Raw genomic sequence first — 21,956 nt, 5'->3', positions numbered from 1 at the left:
TGCCTTTCAATATGCTTTATTAGACTAACATGTAAAGAGATAGTCATAACCTAGCTACAAGATATAAAATAGGCCATCATGGCAGGAAATAAAAACAAATTTAAAAAATTAAGGTCTTCAACTATATCCCCATCCCCTTTGACAGCTCCAGCCAATGATTTGGCAGGTAAAAAAAATAGTTTAAACTAGACTGCTCTGTTCTAGAAACTTCTTAGAGAAAATGCAGCAGGTTTTCCAGGAACATTGGCCTCTTCACTTTGGCAGCACAGGGATGAAGACCCAGACCTGTGCGTATTCTTCCGAGAAACAGGAAGCCAGAAACAGGGCGTAGCGCCCAGCCTGAATACACAGGTTGAATTTCTGACTCCGAATCAGACCGTCCTGAAAAGAGACAAGATCAGCAGATGAAGACATCAGATATGGGGGGGGGAGGGGGGCAGTTAAGTTCCAAGCCCCAGCTGAGCTGGTGACTGACCTCAAACAAGGCCATCTGTCCCTGTCTTATAATTTACAATGCGAGGTGACATATCATGTACCTTATCAAAGGAAAATGCTTGATGTGGAGGAACTTTTCTTTCCCCGTCTTGGACAACACAGGCCTGGAATGTAAACATAGGACGTTCCACACGAGGATGTGCCACACTGAGACACAGCTCTTTCCTGATGTTGTGCCTTATCTCGTTCAGGGAACTGTACTCAAAATACTATGAAAGAAAAAAAAAACCCCCACGGTTTTATGTTCAGCCAGCATATACAGTTCTGAGAAAAATGGCTTATGAACAAGAGCTTGTTCAAGGGCATCCAACACGCTAGGTCAGTGGTTCCTAACCCTGTCCTGGAGGACCACCAGCCAGTTAGGTTTTCAGGATCGCCCTGATGAATATGTATGAGCTTTGCATATAATGGAGGTGACAGGCATGCAAATTTGCTCCATGCATATTCATTTTCCCAAAAACACAACTTGCTGATGGTCCTCCAGGACAGGGTTAGGAACCACTGCCCTAGGTCAGGGGTAGGCCATTCCGGTCCTCGAGAGCCAGAGCCAAGTCAGGTTTTCAGGATATCCACAATAAAATATGAATGAGATAGATTTACATCTCAAGGAGGCAGTGCATGCAAATCCATCTCATACATATTTCATTGTGGATATCCTGAAAACCTAACTTGGCTCGGGGGGGGGGGGGGGGGGGGGGGACATGGCACTAATCTGAAGGCCTTATGCATTCCATCCCTATAGTCCAGAGGTCTCAAAACTCAAACCCTTTGCAAGGCCACATTTTGGATTTGTAGTATTTGGAGGCCCTCTGAAAAAAAAAAAAAAAAAAATAGTTAATGTCCTATTAAAGGCTAGGAATTTTGCATGAGGTAAAAAAACTTTACTTTATAAATCTTTCCTTTTGACCAAGTCTTAATAATATTGTAATTTATAGCTAAAGAGACATGATAAATAAACTGTTTTACCTTTGCGATTATGATAAACATACCACGGCCTCATAATAGTACCTGGTGGGCTGTGAGTTTTGAGACCACTGCTATAGTCCAATATCTTCCCTTTCCTGTTATCCCATCTCATTTCCTACCCTGGCCTTATGTCTAGCATCTCTCCCCTATCTCTTCTGTGCCACATCAGAATGTTACTAAGCGATGGCATGATCTCAAGTGCTAAAGCCCATCCTCCACAATTCATCTCCTTTGTGGGAGGAGTCAAAGCAGCATTTTGAGGGCTGTCAACCAAATCAGAGTAAGTTTGAAACAGGACAAGCAGGGCAGCATCAGGAAATGAGGGAAGATTATCACATGTGTGCAGAATTTCTGAACTCCTTCTCCTGCTGTCCCAATCAGACCAGCACTTCTCTATAGCACAAATAATTGCTGGTGATATCTTTGGACAGCCGGTGTGGGCTTTCAGGCTTCCCTCTATGGTCCTACCCTAGATGTCACTTCCTCTGGGCAGACTGCAGTGGAGAAAGGCAGCCTTCCCGCCAGCTCTGTAGGCTAATAGCAGCATCCAAGGTACACAAGATGGATTGGGGGAAGTGGAAATAGCAAGAAAATGCTGGCTGGGGAGGATAGGGTGAGAGGTATGAGGAAGATGGGGGGGGGGGTAAGGACAGGGGATATTGTTTAATTGGATGGATTGTACTGAATTTCCCACTGATGCAAAACTAAAACCCAGATCCCTGCTATGGTCAGCATAACTTCTACAAAGTGATCAGATATGAAATCATTGGCTTAAGAGAAACCTACTTGTAGACCTAATAGCACATTTTTAAATCTTGGGGCCATAAATGGCTTCCATTGGACCAGTTCCTTGATAACACAATGTTCAAGCTAATTATTGTTTCTGTTGTAGATGAAACAGTACTAGTTTCATTTCTCTAGCCTGAAAAAATTGTAACTGTATAGGATCTCAAACAAATTCCGAATCTTGCAGTTTAACCAAACATTTACAAGGAAATTTTAGATAGAAAGAAGCCTCCAAAACTATCACCAAGTTTTCATTTCAAAAATTCTTACCAAGTCTCCACAGAATTTTGTCAACCTATTTTTAAAATATATTTTCATTAGTAATCTCTTATCCATCTCATTCATATAGGTTATTACCAGGGTGGACCGAATCTAGATCATACCTTGACTATCCTCTAGAAATAGTCAAATTTATTACTGTTGATACCAGTTGGTCAAGATCCAGTTTGGATTCAAGTTTCTTTCTGGGGAATATAGTAATTACTATAGTAAAAGTCTCTGCATTGGGCATACCCAGTATCTCCTTAAAAATTTTTTCTTATGCAATGATAAGAAAAGAAAACCAAAAAAAATCCCACAATGTTAGTTATTTGAATGGTTATTGGCCTTCTACTAGCTTTGACCAGTTGAACCTGAAAGAGGTTTCAAAGAGTCATCCAAAGTGCATTTCTTCCAATCTTTGACTGGAAGTTCTCAAGATTGTTTGATATTTGACCAGTTATGGACAGCATTCTACAGAAAAACAACAAAAAAAAAAGTTTTTGGGTCACAATGTAGCCTAGCCTTCTCCCAACTAGAGATGCAGAGATGTTTTACTGATCAATTTCTTTAGCTAGAACACCAGCTCCCCTACCTTTTACTAAGGCATATTAGCCCTTTCTAATGCAGCCTTGAGTGCCAAATACGACACTCATAGAAATTCTATGCGTGCTGGAACAGTTGTAACATTTAGTAAAAGGGGGCTTAAGTGGGGGGCGTGGGGGAGTTCAATGAAGCTACTGAATTATACTGAAACTCAGGATAATTAGCAAAAAAAAAATAAATAACAACCAAACTTTAAAAAGTGTTGTCATAAATGTGCAGAATTTGCAAATTGTGTACAGAATTCTGCCAGGAGTAATTGCTACCCTACCAAACCACTGCTGCCCAACCAGTCTGATGGCCAAAACCCAGTTGGGTTTAAGGTTTCCAGTGGGAAAGTGGCATAATATTTACATCTATTTGCATATAATGGTATCATTTGTGTTCCCATTGTAGAAACCTCAAACACCCCTACCCTAGACAGCTCAGATCTGGCCCTTAATTATTCCAATTAAGTACCCTTCCCCCCTCCTACACAAAAAGAAGCTCCCTTCTTACCTGGGCAGCTGGGTCGTCATCTTGGCATTTACTTGTGCTTACTTCAGCCTTTCCATCTTCCAACTCACCAATTTCCAGGCACCTCTTCAGACCTAAATTCACAAGCTGGGAAAAAAAAAAAAAAAAGAGCCGTTTGCCCCAAGGGTTTAGAACTGGGCCACTGGGGCAAGTGTCAGCCTGGTAATTCAAAATACAGTCAGGTCTGCTGTGGTCCAGAAATCCCCCACCCACAGATGGAGATCAAACGGTTGAAGTCCCCAGCTGGAGGATCTATCGAACTGCCTTGGCATTCAACTGCAATTACATCAATGTTAACCCATTCTGAAGGTGCCACTAAACATCTCCTTATACAGAGGCCTAGAGTACTCACAGAACCATAAAAGCGTGGGTTGAATTCTGGAATGAAGAAGTCCGAGCGGACGTTGTTCATGTACCAGCCAAAAGATTTACAGCCCAACTGCTCTCGCAACCGATGTCTCTGGCTCAGGTCTCCATATGACTTCTGGACAGAGGTAGGAGAGGAACAAAACAAGACAGCAGTCAGGCCTCTGTTCAAAAAAGCAAAATGGGATGGGCCACTGGGGTCTTGGCTTCACCAACTAGCTCAGAGATATCAGGAATTTGGTTTCCTTTCCCCATTCCCTCCCCTCAACTAAGTTTTCTACTATACCTGATACAGGAACCAAATCCAGTTTAGGGTATTCTACACAATGAGGGGAGTTTAAAACAAAAGCCCAAGTTTTACCTCCTTGAATATACGGGCAGCATCCATATGCCTGTGATAGAACAGCATCTTGTATTCATCCATCCAAACCTCGGCGACTCGTACCAGGTTCCGAGAAACCACTGAACTTTCCTCAGGGGATACGTGAGGGTTCTCCAAGCGGTAGATGTGACCTATCACAGAGCAGGGCACAATCTCCAGCTTTCCTCCACACATCCATACCTGAGGAGGGAGAACAACATCTTTTGAAAGACTTGACCCTCCTGCTTAATCGCTTCCATCTCCTGCCAAGACCACCATTGCAGGCATGCAGCCTGCTCCTGCTTTCCATGCTTCTTACCCTAAGAGACATTTCCAAATTCTCGCCTCCCCAGATTTGCATGTCTGGATCGTAGGTCCCAATGTGCTGGAAGAAGGATTTGGAGATAGCAAAGATTCCCCCCGCTATGGCTGGTGTCCTGGATACACAAGAGAAAGCTGGTCAAGTCCCTGCCTATGAGAATTAAGCAGAGAGTGGGCGAGTGTATGGTGTTGCTTACGGGAAGGGCTGAGTCTCATCCATCTGCATGTCCTCTAGGGCTTGGGGCAGGGGCTCAAACATGAATGACAGTGACCAGTCAAAGGTTCCACGGGAGTGCATCAAGGGCTTGGGGACAGGCCGCTCAAACTTGAAGGTGTTCAGGTTGATGATGGCGATGTCGGGGCTCACAACAAGGGTGTTGTCCAAAGCGATCCGCTCCAGAAGTGGTTCCAACCACCCTGACCAGCACTCGCCTGCAGGCGAAAGGAGACATAGGTACCTTGAAGTCTAAAATGGGAGCGGGAAGATTACCAAATACTAGGACACCTCTTGTGAGACTTATCACACATGCTGTTGAATGCTTAATCCGCCACCACTAAGTCACCTCCAAGTGTAGTGTCCCGTTTCCTTCACCATGTTCCCCTCCTGGTTCCAGCTATTCCTGTGCCCCCTCAAACCAGTTTCACCTCTGGTGGGCCCTCTACTCACAATGGGCATCCAGGAACACCAATACATCTGCTTTGGCCTCCTCAGCTCCCAGCAACCTGGCACCTACCAGCCCCTTCCTCACTGGCATCCGTAAGAGCCTCACCAATGGCAGCAGTCTCAAATACTCATCCAGTGTTTTCTGCAAGTCCTCTGTAGAGGGGACAAACAGGAGTCCCCATCCCCCCACCAAAACCTTCATCAGTACCAGTACATAGTAACTTCCATTGGAGAATACTATTGGGTCAGTCTATGCCAAGGGTTCTCAACCCAGGCAGATATTTAGGATATGTGCAATGAATTTCTATACAAAGGAGATTGTATGCAAATTTCTCATGTATATTAGTTGCAAGTATCCCGGAACTCTGACGGTGTCAAGAGGCCTGAGTTGACAACCCCTGTCAACTTTGGCCCTTGCCCAGTCAGGTTTTCAGGATTTCCCAATGCATATGCATGAGATCTATTTGCATGCATTGCCTCCACTATAAGCATATTCATAGGGGAATCTGAAAACCTAACTGGGTTGTGGTCCTCGGAGATCAAGGTTGAGCACCCCTGGCTAGGCTAATCGTAAGTTTGGGCTTCTAGTTGCAGGCTTACACACACCTCCACTCTGATCTGTTTAAATTGTAGATTCACCAAGTCTATTCACACCCTCCTCCACTTTCTCTATGATTAACGGTCTAGTTCTTCCAAATGCAACCTGAACATACATAGCAGAATGGGGTGGAACCCAGGGCCTAAACAGGGTCAGTAATGGTAATATTTGGGGTTTATGGACAGAAACATGGGACAGAGCCTCCAAAGCCCACCAGCAGGCTGCATCTCCTTCAGCTTTAAGCAAGCTTAGGGGGACCTGCAACAAGGACACCTGGGCAACAGCCCTGTTTGCACTCTAATACCAGGCCGGGATCTTGGTCCACCCAGACAAAACAGGATCATCTACTGCCCCCGTGTGCAGTAGGTTCTTCCAGGTCTGATCAATCATCCTCTCCATGTCTTCAGCATCCCAACACCAGAGACAGACACAAAATGGCCAGTCACTTGTCATTCTTGCTTGGTTCCCTACCAGTTAGGATGCCAACAACTCCCAAGGCCTTGAAATTTTAAAATTACACTATTGTATCTGCTAAACTATTTCCTTAGCCTTTTCCAGTGGAAAGAGAGCTGAAGGTTATGAAATCTGGTCATGTATTCATTCACTGGCAAGTGAGGAATGCACCTCATTTCATCCACATAAGCCAGAGAACAGTACTTATGGTCTCGGAAAGCAGACCACCATGGAAGTCAAACCAAAGAGGAGCAGGAGGGTTTACTACGGTTCCCCGAGATCTCATGCTAGATTCCTTCTCCAAGATACCATATCCATTATGGGGTGGGGTGGAGTGGCTTACCGTTGGTACTGGCATCGTCTACAAGGATTATCTCAAGCAAGAGAAAGCGGGGTACAGTGGCGAGGACACTGCAGACTGTACGCAGCAGAGTTGAGAAGGCCTCATTGTGGAAGATGATGATAACACTGACAGGGGACAAGGCCGGACAGCGCTTGAACTTCTTCGCCACACACCTTTCAGAGGAGGGGACAAGAGGAGTAGGTTATATTACAGCAGAAAGTTAAATCATGAGCAATAAAGGATTATCTCAGGGGTTCACTAGAGGCATGGCAAGACATTACTCCATCCCTTGCTCCCAGGCAGTGTCTCCTGCACCTAAACCCAGAGAATTGTGTGTGGGACTGTGGGCACAGTGGTTAGAGCTACAGCTTCAGCACTAAGGTCGTGGGTTCAAATCCCGTTCTGCTCCTTTTGACCCTGGGTAAGTCACTTAATCCTCCATTGTCCCAGGTACTTTAGGTAAGATTGCGAGCCCACCGAGACAGATAAGGAAAAAGTGCTCAAGTACCTGAATATAAACCACTTAGGCTATAAGTGGTATATAAATACTTAAATAAGGACAGTGATCCCAATGCCTCCCTGATTTCCATCACAGGAACAGATTTCATTACCAAGAGGCTATTTCTCAGGTACCCAACATCTGCAATTGAGAAACTACAGCAATGTGGTGGAAGATGGTGCCAGCTGTTAACAAGAACTCCCAGCCTAGATATGTTCCTTACATTACACCCTCTGGCAGGTCTCTTCAGCCCAATGCTAGCAGTAAATCAGAGTTTTGAAGTCATCCCCAACATCCCCTCCAAGCACAAGAGCAAGTCACTCAGATTTTATATGGTCGTTCAAAATTGGAAAATTTGGAAAATTGTTAAAGTTTAAAAATGTCACTCAGATGAGGAAAAAATACCCAACAATCTGCCTGCACCTGGCCAAGCTTAGAGGGAGCATTGCATACAAGTAACGCTCATTACTGTCATGGTACATAACCTATTGGGAGAGGCTACCCTCACTAGAAAGTTTGTTTTAAGTGTAGTCTGTGTTAAGTCTGGAACTCAATCTACTACAATTGTAACCTAGAACTGTGTGTGAGAATGTTGAACTTTCTGGGTCAACCATACTGCATATTTCTGCAAATCCAGCTACAGCCAGCAGATTAACTATTCCCCTTAAATGTATCCATGACATCTTTTGTCTGTCTGTTTAGATTATAAGCTGTTTCAAGCAGGGACTGTTGACCAACTCTATACTGTACTGTGCTGCATATGTATGGTAGCACTATTGAAATACTTTAATAGTAATGTAGACTGAAGATGCCCCATTGTGGGACCATCAACTCTAGCCTAGTTGCACAGGGGATCTCACTCTTGGTGTGCTTAAGCAGAGTAGACCAGAAATAATTGCTGATGCTTTAAGACCGGGCCTGCCCTGCCTGCCATTTCCCTGCTGTGATTTAAGACTACGAAATCTTATCCTCAATGCAGATGGCATGACCTAACCCTGCCTTCATCATTAAAACCACTTTTTTTTAAGTGACAAGTTTGTTGTCAAGTCACCTCTAAAGTCTCAGATTAACTGGTTCTACTTGACAAGTCTACGTTTCAAGCAAGATAGAAATCAAATACAATAGGCTGCTCTAGATGGTTTAAGATCATCGTCTCACTAGTCATTACCTAAGCTGCTCAAGAGTGTCAACCCCCCATGATTTCTTGGGACAAGAGACCTGGAAATGGAGTCTATAGTCCAACTATAACCTCAAAGAGGATTAAAGGTGTAAGTAAAAATGCATGTGTTTGAGCAATTCTTAGTTACACAGGATTACAAAAAGTCATCTGGGACAGGCTCAACCAAGCCCTGGCATTGCCCCACTGCATGCTGGGTTATGCATTTCCTGCTCATCAACTAAGTCTACAAATTTATAGTGGCATTAGGGACAAAGCCAGAGCCAGCTCAGGTTGATTCTACTGACACAAGGCTTGCTAGTAACCTTAGATGGCATCTATAGGAAAGCTAAGCTCTGTGTAGAGATGAGGGCATAACAGGAAAGCAAGAAGCACATGATAAAAACTATACACCACACACAGTTTTGTTCCATCTTACTCAGGGGCTCTGGTATCTGGTCCAAGGTCCCGAAGCAGAGAGATACGATCGCTGACAAAGGCATTCAAGTTATACTTTGCATAGCCTGATTTCAACTCCTTCTTCTCTTCAGCTGTCAGATCTGACACTTGGTATGGTCTTCCCCCTGCGCCAGGGATCCAGGGATCTTGGGAAGGCCGCTGGAAGTGGGGCTGGAGCTCAGCAGGAGAATAGTAGCCAGGGAGGCAGCCCGTGGGCCCTTCATTCTCTAGCGATGGTGAGCTCTGCCACTGAAGGGTGCCGTTATCACTGTATACATTCGCATCATGCCTGGGATTAAAGGCCGACTCCTGACTCGATGGCTGCTGCACCGAAATCTTAGAGAGGTACCAATTCATAAAACCCATTATCAGAAGACATAAGATGCAGAGGATCAGCAGGACACGCAGCTTGGTCACCTTTATGAGTGGGGGAGCCATGGCCCAGACCCTGAAGAGGGGATATAACAGAGGAGGGGCTGAAGAGAATAGGAAGGAAGACACAACAAAGATTAAAGAGGCATTCTGTTATTCATAACAGTTCTCTAAAAAGAATCAGTTATCTAGGCAGGGAAGGGGCAAAACCCAACACCAGTTTTCCCCACTAGCACAAAATGTCAGCCTAACCCGCAGGAGTGTCCTGGACCTCAAGGCATGTCTAGGTGGCCTTTGACCCTTCTATCATCTTCTCTAGGAGCAGTTACCTCTCAATTGCAAAACAACCTAAGCTCTTATTCTCTACCTACCACTAGAAAATTCATGAACACAGCATGGCATACAATCTAATCTTTTCTTTGTGCATCATGCATATCTATTTAGGCTCAAGGCAACATAGAGAGAGGAAGGATTAGGAGAAAGGGAAGCAGGAGAGGAGAGGAAAGGACATACAAGAGACATAAGAGTCACTTTCTATATGGGTTCATTTTGCACCCCCACAGAAGAGGAGCATATTACTGTGTAGAACATAGCTTTTCTACTACACATTTTAGGGGCCTTAACAGAAAGTAAGTGGAGAAACAGCCTTAAGATTAGAACAATTGGCTGACAATAGGGAGCACCTAATGACATTGGGGGGCAAGTCACTTTACACCCCACCCCCAATTACCTCAGGTACAAAGTTAAAGCCTCCAATAACAGAAAAAAACCCTTTGAATTACAACTGTAAAGAGTTAATAGTCATATCTAGTCATTAACTACTAGATATAGAGGGAGAAAGTTAGCATATAGAGCATATAGAGAAAGTAGCATATAGAGGGAGAAAATTACTACTGGATATATTTTAAAACTTATACCAACCCAATTAAAAATTCTATAGCACACATTGCTTTTGAAGGTAGAATTTAACTATTTCCATGCTACAGAGAATCAGTTAAACTCATCAGAAAACAAACAGCAGCTTCCCAGGTTAATACACTTAAAATAAGAGGAAAGAAAGGAATGAATAACTAAAGCTAGTATTTTTTTGTCCAGTCTTAAATAATTGGCACCACAACAGATCAACACCAATTTTCCAATTCAAAATTATAACCTACTCCTAAAATGAAACAAAAGCAGAGTTACAGAAAGCCCCCCACTCCTTATACTCAATATCCCCTCATTTCTAACTAAGAAAGAGACAAAGAAATTGAAACATAAGCCCAGAAAGTTTGCTCCAAGCCCTTCTGAATGCACCGCACTCACCTGTTTCTGGAACAGAACCACACCCCCAACCTCCATAAAGTCCCAACCCTGGAGGAGCTCTTTAAATACAGCTTTCTCCAAGGCCAAGGGGTGGCTGAGCTAATTAATTTCAATCATTAAAAACAATTGCTAAGATAAACAATGTGATATTGCTCTTCCTTCTTGTAACATTCTTAAGAGTTTTGTGAGGGGGTTTAATTTAATTTTTTTGGTTCACATATGCAGGCATTGGGTTAGGCAGCAGCGATGGCTAGTGGGCTGGGGGAGGGGGGAGAAGGAGGCTGCAGATTGGAGAACCTAGCAGGGTCCTGAAAGTTCCCCGCCTCCTTCTCCACCTTCCCCCAGCTTGCAGTGCAAGGTTTTAAACACTCTAGCCAGAAGGGGGAGCTCTTTCTTTCGGCTTGCGCTGGTTGTGCAGACGTGGTGCGCAAGTGCGTGCTCTGTGTAATCATGGCGAGAGAGGTAGAGAGGTGAGCGGGGGTCTGGAATCCTTCTGTAATCCGTCCCATGAAAGATCAGGTGGACTCCCTAATCAAAAAGTTTTTTCATCCTCTGGAAACTTAAATCCATTAAAGCATACTTTGATAACTCTACCTTCAGAATCTTGGTACAATCCCTCGTATTAAGTCAACTCGACTACTGTAACATCGCCTACTTAGCAATCCCCCAAAAGAATATGCGACGATTACAACTAATGCAAAACACTGCGGTCAGACTAATCTTCGGTCTAAAGAAGTTCGATCACGTGACGTCATACTTCAAACAGCTACACTGGCTGCCGATGGAAGCTCGTGTAAAGTTTAAGTTCGCCTGCCTCTGTTTTAAAGTTTTTTACGGTCTAACCCCTAAATACATCACTGACCTATTCTCCTTCTCAGCCAACAAACACAAGAGAAGCTCCTACTCGCACTTCGTTTCTCCCCCGGTTAGAGGATGCAAACTAAAAAAACACCATGAGCATCTTCTCTCACATCAGGCTGCTCTATGGGGTAAAGACCTAGAACAACTCCTATTGCCCACCACTTATGAGGTATTCAGGAAACGCCTCAAAACTCACCTATTCCTGAAATACCTAGACAGCTGACCCACTTCCCTCCTTCCCCTCTCTTGCCCTTTCTCCCCATTGTTCCCACATCCCTTAAGTTAACTCAACTTGTACATCAACTCAACTTGTACTCCACTAATCTTCTGTAAACCGCATAGAACTTAACGGTATTGTGGTATATAAACTGTTATTATTATTATTATTTTGTTTGATTTTCCCTGTGCTTGATACCGAGGTTAGTGATGTTCCTCATCTATCTGGAGTATTTTTTGTCACTGTGCTTTCTCTAGGTCTCTCTTTTTTTCCTGTTGGGTGCGCATCTAATATGGTGGCTGTTGGAATTTCCGGGTTCTCCCTTTGATAAACGTAATCCATGGGTTATCGGTGCCATTGTTTGTGCTGTGTTCTCTCCATGTGTTGATGATGAGAGATGGGTAGCGGCAGTACCTGGTCCAGCCCCTATTTCTTTCAGATGTATGATTCTGTTTCCCTACCCTGATTGAGTTTCTAGGGTAGGGGAGTCTGCAACTGTGATCTAGTCATGATTTCAGGATTTCTCCCATAAATATGCATGTGCCCTTTTCCTATGCATTATCTTCCTTGATTTTGGTGGGGGTTTTTTGGCTGTTGGAATCATGAAGATCTGGCTGAATTTGGGCAGCAGGAGAGGTGGAGCGAGTTCCCAAATCTTATCAGTTCAGGTCGCCTGTGCTGTTAGTCACCAGTTCTTCTCCTGCTACCTCACCATTTTTTTTTAAAGCATGGATCCTTAGACTCAGGGGAGAGTGTGGCACAGTGGCTGAAGCTACAGCCTCAGGCTCCCTGAGGTTGTGGGTTCAAACCCACACTGCTCCTTGGGACCCTGGGCAAGTCACTTAATCCCCCTATTACCCCATGTACTCTAGCTAGAATGTGACCTTACCAAGACAGACAGGGAAAAATGCTTGAGTATCTGAATAAATTCATGTAAACCATTATGAGCCCCCCTGGGAGAACCGTATAGAAAATTTAATAAATAAGGTGTGAAAAGTTTCAGCCTCTGATGATGAGAGCTGAAATTGTGACATCATAATGTCTCATTCCACCAATAAGTACCAACCTCAAGTGATGTCACAATAGCTTGATTGTCCTATACTTGGCTCACCTTTACTACATTTTGATTTCTAGAGTGATGCAGTGGTTAGAGCTACAAGCCACAGCACCCTGAGGTTGTGGGTTCATATCCACACTGCTACTTGTGACCCTGGACAAGTCACTTAATCCCCCTTTGGCCCAGGTACGTTAGATAGACAAGATAAAATGCTCAAGTACCTGAATAAATTCATGTAAACCAGTATGAGCTCCTTGGGGGAGACCAGTATAGAAAAATAATAAAATAAAGTAATTCTTCATAGCTAATTAGCTATCTCAACTCAGGTTATCTTTAAAGGGTGTTTGTCATCCTTCCAAATTGCTGATGTACAGTTTTAGTCAGGGATTTGTTCACCTTGTGTTGACTGTTTTCAGAACGCTTGAGTTTGCTGATATCTGGGCTCTCGGTCCTGGTTACATTTTTAATGCATTTGGGCCAGTTATGACCCCCAAACCTGAGCTAAGGACAAACATGATTTGTATATAAAATGACCAATCAGGTAGAAAAAATAATTTTATTTTCTATTATGTAATTACCATATCAGATTTGAAATGTGTATCCTGCCGGAGCTGGTGTTGGGGCCTAGCTCATGCTCACTCTCTAACAGGGAGCTGAAAAGTCTGTTCAATTTTGTTTACACCACAGTGTCAGGATGGGGCTGGAGGGCAGAGGGGGTGTGACGAGGCTACAAAATGCTCAATTGGACAGGAAAATCAAATTGAACAGTCAATTCAATAGGCTAACCTTAAAAATTTTCCTCATATTATAACATACTATTTCCATACTGCAGGACAGTGAAACTCTATGCAGTTTAAAAAAAAAAGAGAAAGTTGTTGCAATTGATTAGAATAACTTATCCTCCTCCTTTACTAATGCGTAGCTGGTGCCAAATCCCACGCCACGTGGTAGGAGGGGGTTAGTTTCCTATATACTTGGTGAATATATGTTTTCAAATACCTCCTGACATCTAAATAAGAGCTGCAAGTCACACTTAAGAAATGTAAGTCTTTGCCCCAGAATGCTGCCTGATATAAGAGATGATGGAATTTTTTGAATTTACTGATGGAAAAAATGAAAATGGCATTACTAGTTGCGAGTGAAAATGAACTCATAAGGCAACTTGGGCTAAGACCAAACAAGGTTTTCTAGCAAAACACACCCAAACTTAAACCCACTCACAAATGGAGAGAGTATCTCTCATGTTTGAGTGGGTGCTCACCTGGGAAATAGCGATCAAACGGTTTGGTTGATATAACAGCTAAAGTGGAGAGCAGCCGCACGATACTTAAAGTCCTAGATTTCAAATGTGCGGACTTTAATGCAATGGGAGAGAAAGAGCTGTTAGGATGTGAGGACATAAGAGAAGTGGGAAAGACAATGGTCTAAGCTGAAAGGAGCGATAAAAATGGCTATGGACCTTTATGTGAAGAAAATAAATAAAAAAACATGAGAAAAAGGAAGCTGATATGGTTCGCCAAACTAGTGGTGGAGAAAATAAAGGCGAAAGAGTTGGTGTTTGTAAAATATTTAAAAAACCCAAGGAGTGCAGAAAGGATTACAGGGTGAAACTGAAAGAAGCCAAGAGAGAGATGTCTGTCAGAAGAACAAATGGCTAAAAATGTAAAAGAGGGAGACAAAAATTTTCAGATATATTAGTGAAAGGAGGAAGATGAAAAATGGAATTGCTAAACTAAAATATACTGGGAACCGTTATGTGGAGAGTGATGAGGAAAAAGCAAATGTACTAAACAAATACTTCTGTTTGTGTTCACAGAAGAAAATCCTGGAGAAGGACTGAGATTGTTTGGCACAGTTACACAAGAAAATGGAGTAGATTCTACACTGTTCACGGAGGAGAGTGTTGGAGCAACTTGAAAAACTGAAGGTGGACAAAGCGATGGGACTAGACGGGATCCATCCCAGGATACTAAAGGAGCTCAGAGAGGTTCTAATGAGTCCTATTAAAAAGACTTGTTCAACAAATCTCTGGAGACTGGAGTGGTTCCTGGGGATTGGAGGAGCGCAGATGTGGTCCCTATTCACAAAAGTGGTCACATGGATGAAGCAGGAAACTACAGGCCTGCGAGTCTCACTTCAGTTGTTGGAAAAATAATGAAAGTGTTGCTGAAAGAAAGGATAGTGCACTTCTTTGAATCTAATGGGTTACAGGATCCAAGGCAACATGGCTTTACAAAAAGGTAAATTGTGCCAAATGAACCCGATTGCATTTTTTTGATTGGGTGACCAGAGAGCTGGATCAAGGACACATGCTAGATGTCATTTACTTAGATTTCAGCAAAGCCTTTGATACGGTTCCTCATAGGAGGCTGTTGAACAAACTTGAAGGGCTGAAGTTAGGATCCAAAATGGTGAACTGGGTTAGAAACTGGCTGTCAGAGACACCAGAGGGTGGTGGTTAATGAAGTCGCTCGGAGGAAGGAAAGGCGAGTAGTGAAGTCCCATAGGGCTCAGTGCTGGAGCCGATCCTGTTCAATATGTTTGTGAGTGATATGAAGGATTAGAAGGAAAAGTGCCTTTTTTACCAAGATTTGTAACAGAGTAGACACCGAAGAGGAAGTGGAAAAAGGATCTGCAAAAAAGTTAGAGGAATGGTCTAATGCCTGGCAACTAAAATTCAATGCAAAGAAATGCAGAGTAATGCATTTGGGGATTAATAAATCAGAAAGAACTGTATGTGCTGGGAGGAGAGAAGCTAATATGCACGGACGGGGAGAGGGGAGACATGATCGAAACATTTAAGTACCTCACGGGACATGTCAAAGTGGAAGATGATATTTTCTTTCTCAAGGGACCCTCAGCCACAAGAGGGCACCCGCTCAAACTCAGGGGTGGAAAATTTAATGGCGACACCAGAAAGTATTTCTTCAGATAGTGGCTGATCATTGGAACAAGCTTCCAGTGCAGGTGATAGAGGGAGACAGCGTGCCAGACTTTTAAAAATAAATGGGATACCCATGTGGGATCCCTATGAGGGTCAAGATAAGAAAATTGGGTCATTAGGGCATAGACAGGGGGTGGGTAAGCAGAGTGGGCAGACTTGATGGGCTGTAGCCCTTTTCTGTCATCATCTTCTATGTTTCTATGTATCTGGCGAAGGATGTAAGAAGACTTGAAGCGGTCCAGAGGAGGGTGACGAAAATGATAGGTTTGCACCAGAAGACATGAGGAGAGACTGGAAGCCCTGACTATGTATACCCTAGAGGAAAGGAGGGACAGGGGAGATATGATTCAGACATTCAGATACTTGAAGGGTATTAAACATAGAACAAAATATTTTCCAGAGAAAGGAAAATGGTAAAACCAGAACACATAATTTGAGGTTGAGAGGTGGTAGATTCAAGAGCAATGTTAGGAAATTCTACTTTACAGAGAGGGTGGTGGATGCATGGAATGCACTCCCAAGAGAAGAGGAAGAGAGGAAAACGGTGATTGAGTTCAAAGAAGCGTAGGATGAACACAGAGGATCTAGAATCAGAAAATATTAAATATTGAACTAAGGCCAGTAACTGGGCAGACTTGCACGGTCTGTGTCTGTATATGGCCATTTGGGGGAAGGATGGCCTGGAGAGGGCTTCAATGGCTGGGAGGGTTTAGATGGGCTGGTGTAGGTTTTAACTGAGATTTCGGTAGTTGGAACCCAAGCACAGTACCGGGTAGAGCTTTAGATTCTTGCCCAGAAATAGCTAAGAAGAAAAAATTTAAATTGAATCAGGTTAGGTAGACATGATGGACCATTCAAGTCTTTATCTGCCGTCATCTACTATGTTACACTCAGAGCCTCCACTGGCAACCAGTACAATTTGGGAAAGGCAGCAGTGACACGGTCTGATTTCTGTAGCTTGAAAATGAGTCTCACGCTGCATTTTGGACAGTGTGCAATAACTACAAGTTTTCAGGGTTCAACCTTTTAACACCCGTAGACTGGCAGAAATAAAAGAATTATTTTGTGGACCGGCAAACTACTAGGACTAAAAATTTTAAAACCCTGTTTCTGCCCCATCTCCGCGAGCTCGGTCACCTCAATAACTATAGAAAGACAAATAGTGCAAAATAGACAGCAGATATAAATTCTCAAACTGACACTTTGATTACTAAATTGAAGATAATCATTTTTCCTACCTTTGCTGTCTGGTGATTTCATGAGTCTCTGGTTGCGTTTCCTTTCTTTCTTTACTCAGGCCCAAGAATTGTCCCTTTCTATTCCCTCCCTCTTTCCTTCTATGTCCTTAGTGCCCCAGGTACCTCCTTCCCATGTCCCTCACTTCCTTCCAGACTTTGTCCCACCCCCACCCCTGAAGCCAGCCTGCCTGCTTGTCTACCTCCCTGGCCAAAGCCAGCCTACTTGCCTACCTCCTTCCCTCCCTGCCACGTGCAAAAAAAAAAGCCTCCCTCCTTCCTTTCCCGCTCTACTGCTAAAGCCGACAAAGTCTTCTTGCCAATGTCAATGAGGATGTTCTGGGCCAGCCAGGCAGCAATTGGCTGGCCCAGAACATCCTCTCCGACATCAGAAAGAAGACTTCCTGTCGGCTTTAGCAGCAGCAGGGTGGTAAGATACCAGCGGACTAGGTGAAAGAAAGGAGGCTTTTTTTGCATGAAAGGTAGGGACAGGAAATGATTGCTTATCCTATTGTCCCTGAAAACGGGACATTTTGGCATCCCAAAGCTGTGTGTGGGGACAACGGGACAGGAGGTCTGAAAATGGGACCTATGGTCACCTTAATCTTGCCGGCCCTGTGTGGACTGTCAGAAATTTCCTGCAGACCAGCGGTCTAATTGACTCGGGACCAGGGACTGAACCAAGAGTCTGAATGAGGTGACTTAACATATGCTCTGATTGAGCGGTGCTTCCATAGAGTGTGAAAGCCCTTCTGTACCAGAGCATCCATCCACCTGATTTGTCAGTCAGATCCTGGTGCAAGATTACACCCAGTATCTTAATGGTAGAGTCAATTGGGTATGTAATGTTTAAAGTCAGATGTTTCGATGCGATTGACATGAAGTGAGAAAAGTTTGTTTTCTCTGAATTTAGTTTCAGTCTAAATTCAGTCATCCATTGTTCAATTAGTCTAAATACTTCTGTGACTTGAGAGAAGTCAAAATAGGCATGTCATCTGCATAACTAAACAGCTTTATTCCCAGATTTGTTGGCCTATCTCCTGGTGAAGGCATTAAAGAGTAAAGGGGACAATGGTAACCCTTGAGGTACTCTGCATGGATTACTCCAATTACCTGATAGAGTATCATTAAGTCAGAGTTGTAAGTTCATATTACAAGAAAACCATTCCAACACTCTTCCATGGATGCCAATGGCATCCATGCATTCCAGCAATTTGCTATGAGTAACCAAATCAAAAGTGGAACTTGTATCAAATTGCCTCACCAAGCTAACCAAAGTGTGTAAATGGTCTAGAATGGTAGCAATCATAGTCTCAGTGCTGTACATACATCTAAAACCTGATTGGGAATCATGCAGGAGAGAGTGGTGGTTCCTGTATTCCTGCAGTTGAGTTTGAATAAGACCTTCCATTATCTTAAATAATGGAATGAAAGCAATTGGCCTGATAATGTGTCCCTCATTTGAAGGAAATTTTCCTATCTTTTGGTTATATGCCAGATGATCCAACAGCTTTCATTATTGCTGGAGGGCAAGAATCTAGAATGCAGTATGAATGTGCATCTGTTGTATAATTGTATAAAATTGTTCCACTCTAGTTCCTCAAAGGAGCTCCAATCTAGGTCGGCATGGGATGCTTCTTCCTGTGAAATTGTAGCACAAAAATCAAACTCTTGCACATCAGGCTGCACTACAGCGGGAATGAAAAATATGGTGCTTTACCAGTTAGTAGGGTTAGAGCTTATGCAGTTTAAGTGGGATTTAAACCTAGATTTGAATGCCGCTAGAGCTGGACCTTGTCTACCAACTCATGTAGGTTGTTCTAGGTATATGGTGCAGCAAGGCAGAAGGGAAGGGTACAGACACGAGCGAGAGACATGCCTGATGAACAGAGGTCCCAGGGCAGAGTAGAGGGAGAGATGAAAGGAGAGCTACAGAGGAAACACTTGAGCTTAGTAAGGAGTTTTAAAAATTGTATGAGAAGTGGATAGAAGCCAATGAACTGACTTGGAGAGGGTAATGCAAGTGTAACACTGGTGGCATACGAGATGTGCAGCAGAATTCTGAAGAGGAGAGAGATGGCCAAGTGGTAGACCTACCAGAAGCAAGTTGCAGTAATCCAGACCAGAGTGGCTGAGGGGCTTAGCATGCTCAAGAAGGAAATTCTGGATTTTAGCAAACTTTCAAAGTAAAGCAGCAAGTTTTGGCACACAAGTGACTAGCCTTTGGAGCCTTCAGTTGAAGTAAGGCTGTAGTTCTACCTGAGAACCACAGCTATGCATTACTATTCCCTTTGGAAAGCCTAACAAAATTAAAAAAAAAAAAAAAAAAGACCACCAATATGATGTTTGGCTGGGCATTAGTAGAATTAGGTTACATTTTCTAGTCTAGTCACACCTTTTGACATGATTCAAATGCTCTACACAAATTCGAGTTAAGAGGAACTCCCTTTTCCAAAAGCTCTAGAAAAAAAATGAAGCTTGAAGCTTTAAGAGAAATAAAGAGTAGCTGAGATCAATATTTTTTCAATATGCTTTATTACCTTAACAGACTAACAGATGCCCTAGCTACAGGATATAAAATAGGCCATGGTAGGAAACAATTAAAAAAAAAGGCTTCAGTCTTCAACTATATCCCCATTCCCTTTGACAGCCCCAACCTACGATTTGGCATCTTAAATTGTGTTTAAACTAGTTTGTTCTAGAGACTTAAAAAGAATAATTCAGCAGATTTTCCAGCACATCTGGCCCCTCTTCACTATGCTAGCTCAGAGATGAAGGCCCAGACCTGTGTGGACTCGCCCAAGGCACAGGAAGCCAGGAACGGGGCGTAGTTCAGCACCTCAATACACAGGTCAAATTTCTGACTCCTAAGCAGACCGTCCTGAAAAGACAAGATCAGCAGATGAAGACATTAGCCATAATGAGGAGTGGGTGCAGTTAGTATATTCTAAGCCCCAGCTGAGCTGGTGACTGACCTTGAGCAAGGCCATTTGTCCCCATCTTGTAATTTACAATGTGAGGTGAAATCATATATCATGTACCTTCTCATATGAAAATGCTTGATGTGGAGGTACATTTCTTTCTCCGCCCTGAGCCACACAAGGTTCGAGTGTAAGGGTAGGATGTGCCACACTGAGACACAGCTCACTGTTGATGTTGTGCCGGATTTCCTTCAGGGACGTGTACTCAAAATACTATAAAAGAAAAATCAGAAATGTTTAGTCGGCATGCACCGTTGTAGGGAAAAGTCTTGAAGGGCTTGTCTGAGGGCATCCATACCCTAGGTCAGAGGTAGGCAATTCCAGTCCTCAAGAGCCAGAGCCAGGTCAGGTTTTTTGGATATCCACAATGATTATGTACGAGATAGATTTGCATGCACTGCCTCCTTGAGATGCAAATCTATCATGCATATTTGTTGTGGATATCCTGAAAACTTGACCTGGCTCTGGCTTGACTGAATTGCCTACCCCTTCCCTAGGTAAATATTGACCTGCCTTGGGGGCTGAAGGCCTAATGCATCCTGCCCCCATAGTCTCTAGTATCTCCCCTTTCCTGCTTTCCCCAAGTTCTGCTCTCATTTCCTACCCTGGCCTTATGTCTCGCATCTCTCCCCTACCTCTTCTGTGCCACATCATAATGTTACTTAGCAATTGCCCCCGATTCATTTCCTTTGTGCGAGGGGAGCCATAGCAGCAGAGTACATTTTGGAGAGAGGAAAAATCAGGACAGCATTAGGAGAAGGAAGATTTACTTCTGTGTGGAATTCTCCAGGGATGCAGAATTACTGGTGTTCTGTGCTGAATTTCTGAACCTCCTCTCCTGCTGCCCAGTCAGATCAGCACTTCTCTGTAGCCCAAATCATTGGGAAGCCAGCGTGGGCTCTGCAGGCTTCCCTCTACTATGGTCCCACCCTAGACGTCACTTCTTTCTTCAGGAAAGACTGCAGTAGAGGAAAAGCAACCTTCCCGCCTGCTCTGTAGGCTAACAGCAGCATCCAAGATATACAGGATGGATTGGGGACAATGGGGGAGTGAGTGAGAAGTGCTGGCTGGGGAGAATAGGGATGAGGGAGATAGGGGGTGGTAATCTGTATTTTTATTAATTGGATTATACTGAAGCAAAAACTAAAATCCAGACCCCTGCTATATCAGCACAACTTCTACAAACTGGTCAAATATCAAATCATTGGGTTTAAGAGAAACTTAATTGTATAGCACTTTTTAAAAACCTTGATGGAGTAAATGGCTTCTATGTGACCAGTTCAAGCTATTTCTAATCTAATTTAATCCTTAGGTTTGTATACCGCATCATCTCCACGTTCGTAGAGCTTGATGTGGTTTACAGTAGGAGAAATAGGAAGGAACTACAGAGGGTTAGAGGTAGAAGAGTGAAGACAATTTAGAGGACTTGGTATGCCAAGATAAGTTTCCTCGATTCCTAAGTCGGAGGGAGACTTAGATTTGAGAAAAGCCAGGTTTTCAGATGTTTGCGGAAAACTTGGAGAGCTCAAGTTCCGAAGAGGGGAGGTAAGGTTGTTCCAGAGCTCAGTGATTTTGAAGTGGAGGGAGGTCCCTAGCTTTCCTGTGTGGGAAATGCCTTTTAGTGAGGGGAAGGATAGTTTTAATTTGTGGGAGGATCTGGTGGTATTAGGGTTTGAGGAATTCCAAGAAAGAGGGATGGAGGGAGGACACCATTAAATGGTTATTGGCTTTTACCAGCTTTGTGACCAGTTGAACATGAAGAGGTTCCAAAAGAGTCATCCAAAGTGCATTTCCCCCTAATCTCTGGTTGGAAGTTCCCCCAGGGACCTGTTTTTTTGTAGAATGTAGCCTAGCCTTCAGTTATATAAATGCCGTCTCCAACTAGAGATGCAGAAAGTTTTACACTGATCAATTTCTTTTGCTAGATCACCAGCTCCCCCCTTTTACTACGCCATGATAGCGGTTTCTACTGGAGCTTGGAGTGCCAAATGCTCCGACACTCATAGAATTCCTATGTGCGCTAGAGCAATGTTAACATTCAGTAAAAAAAAAAAAAAAAAAAAAAAGGGCCAAGTGAATTGAACGCTTTGATTTTCTCTAGTATAAATTTAATGAAAATACCGATATGTACTGAAATTCA

General features: G+C 43.4%; 1 protein-coding gene across 3 annotated transcripts in view; it reads right to left on the bottom strand.

Moving 5' to 3' along the window:
• Positions 1–21,956, bottom strand: part of LOC117346345 (polypeptide N-acetylgalactosaminyltransferase 6-like) — a 32,675-nt gene continuing 10,719 nt past the window's right edge. Inside the window, exons 1-11 of one of the 3 annotated variants that reach the window (XM_033915748.1) lie at positions 10,522–10,671; positions 8,825–9,320; positions 6,731–6,903; positions 5,340–5,489; positions 4,870–5,104; positions 4,671–4,788; positions 4,352–4,552; positions 3,977–4,108; positions 3,607–3,711; positions 537–704; positions 1–381 (exon numbers count right to left, since the gene is read on the bottom strand). In XM_033915748.1, coding sequence (XP_033771639.1) covers positions 253–381; positions 537–704; positions 3,607–3,711; positions 3,977–4,108; positions 4,352–4,552; positions 4,671–4,788; positions 4,870–5,104; positions 5,340–5,489; positions 6,731–6,903; positions 8,825–9,282 — 1,869 coding nt within the window. In that variant the 5' untranslated portion in view covers positions 9,283–9,320; positions 10,522–10,671 and the 3' untranslated portion in view covers positions 1–252. Of the gene's footprint in view, positions 382–536; positions 705–3,606; positions 3,712–3,976; positions 4,109–4,351; positions 4,553–4,670; positions 4,789–4,869; positions 5,105–5,339; positions 5,490–6,730; positions 6,904–8,824; positions 9,321–10,137; positions 10,179–10,521; positions 10,672–21,956 lie in introns of those variants that run through there. The other 2 variants (XM_033915746.1, XM_033915747.1) reach the window with 2 other exon arrangements.

This window comes from Geotrypetes seraphini, chromosome 12, assembly GCF_902459505.1.
Source record: "Geotrypetes seraphini chromosome 12, aGeoSer1.1, whole genome shotgun sequence".
NCBI lineage: Eukaryota > Metazoa > Chordata > Amphibia > Gymnophiona > Dermophiidae > Geotrypetes > Geotrypetes seraphini.
The sequence above is the reverse complement of the archived record's forward strand: the minus strand, read 5'-3'. Positions and strand labels throughout refer to the sequence as shown.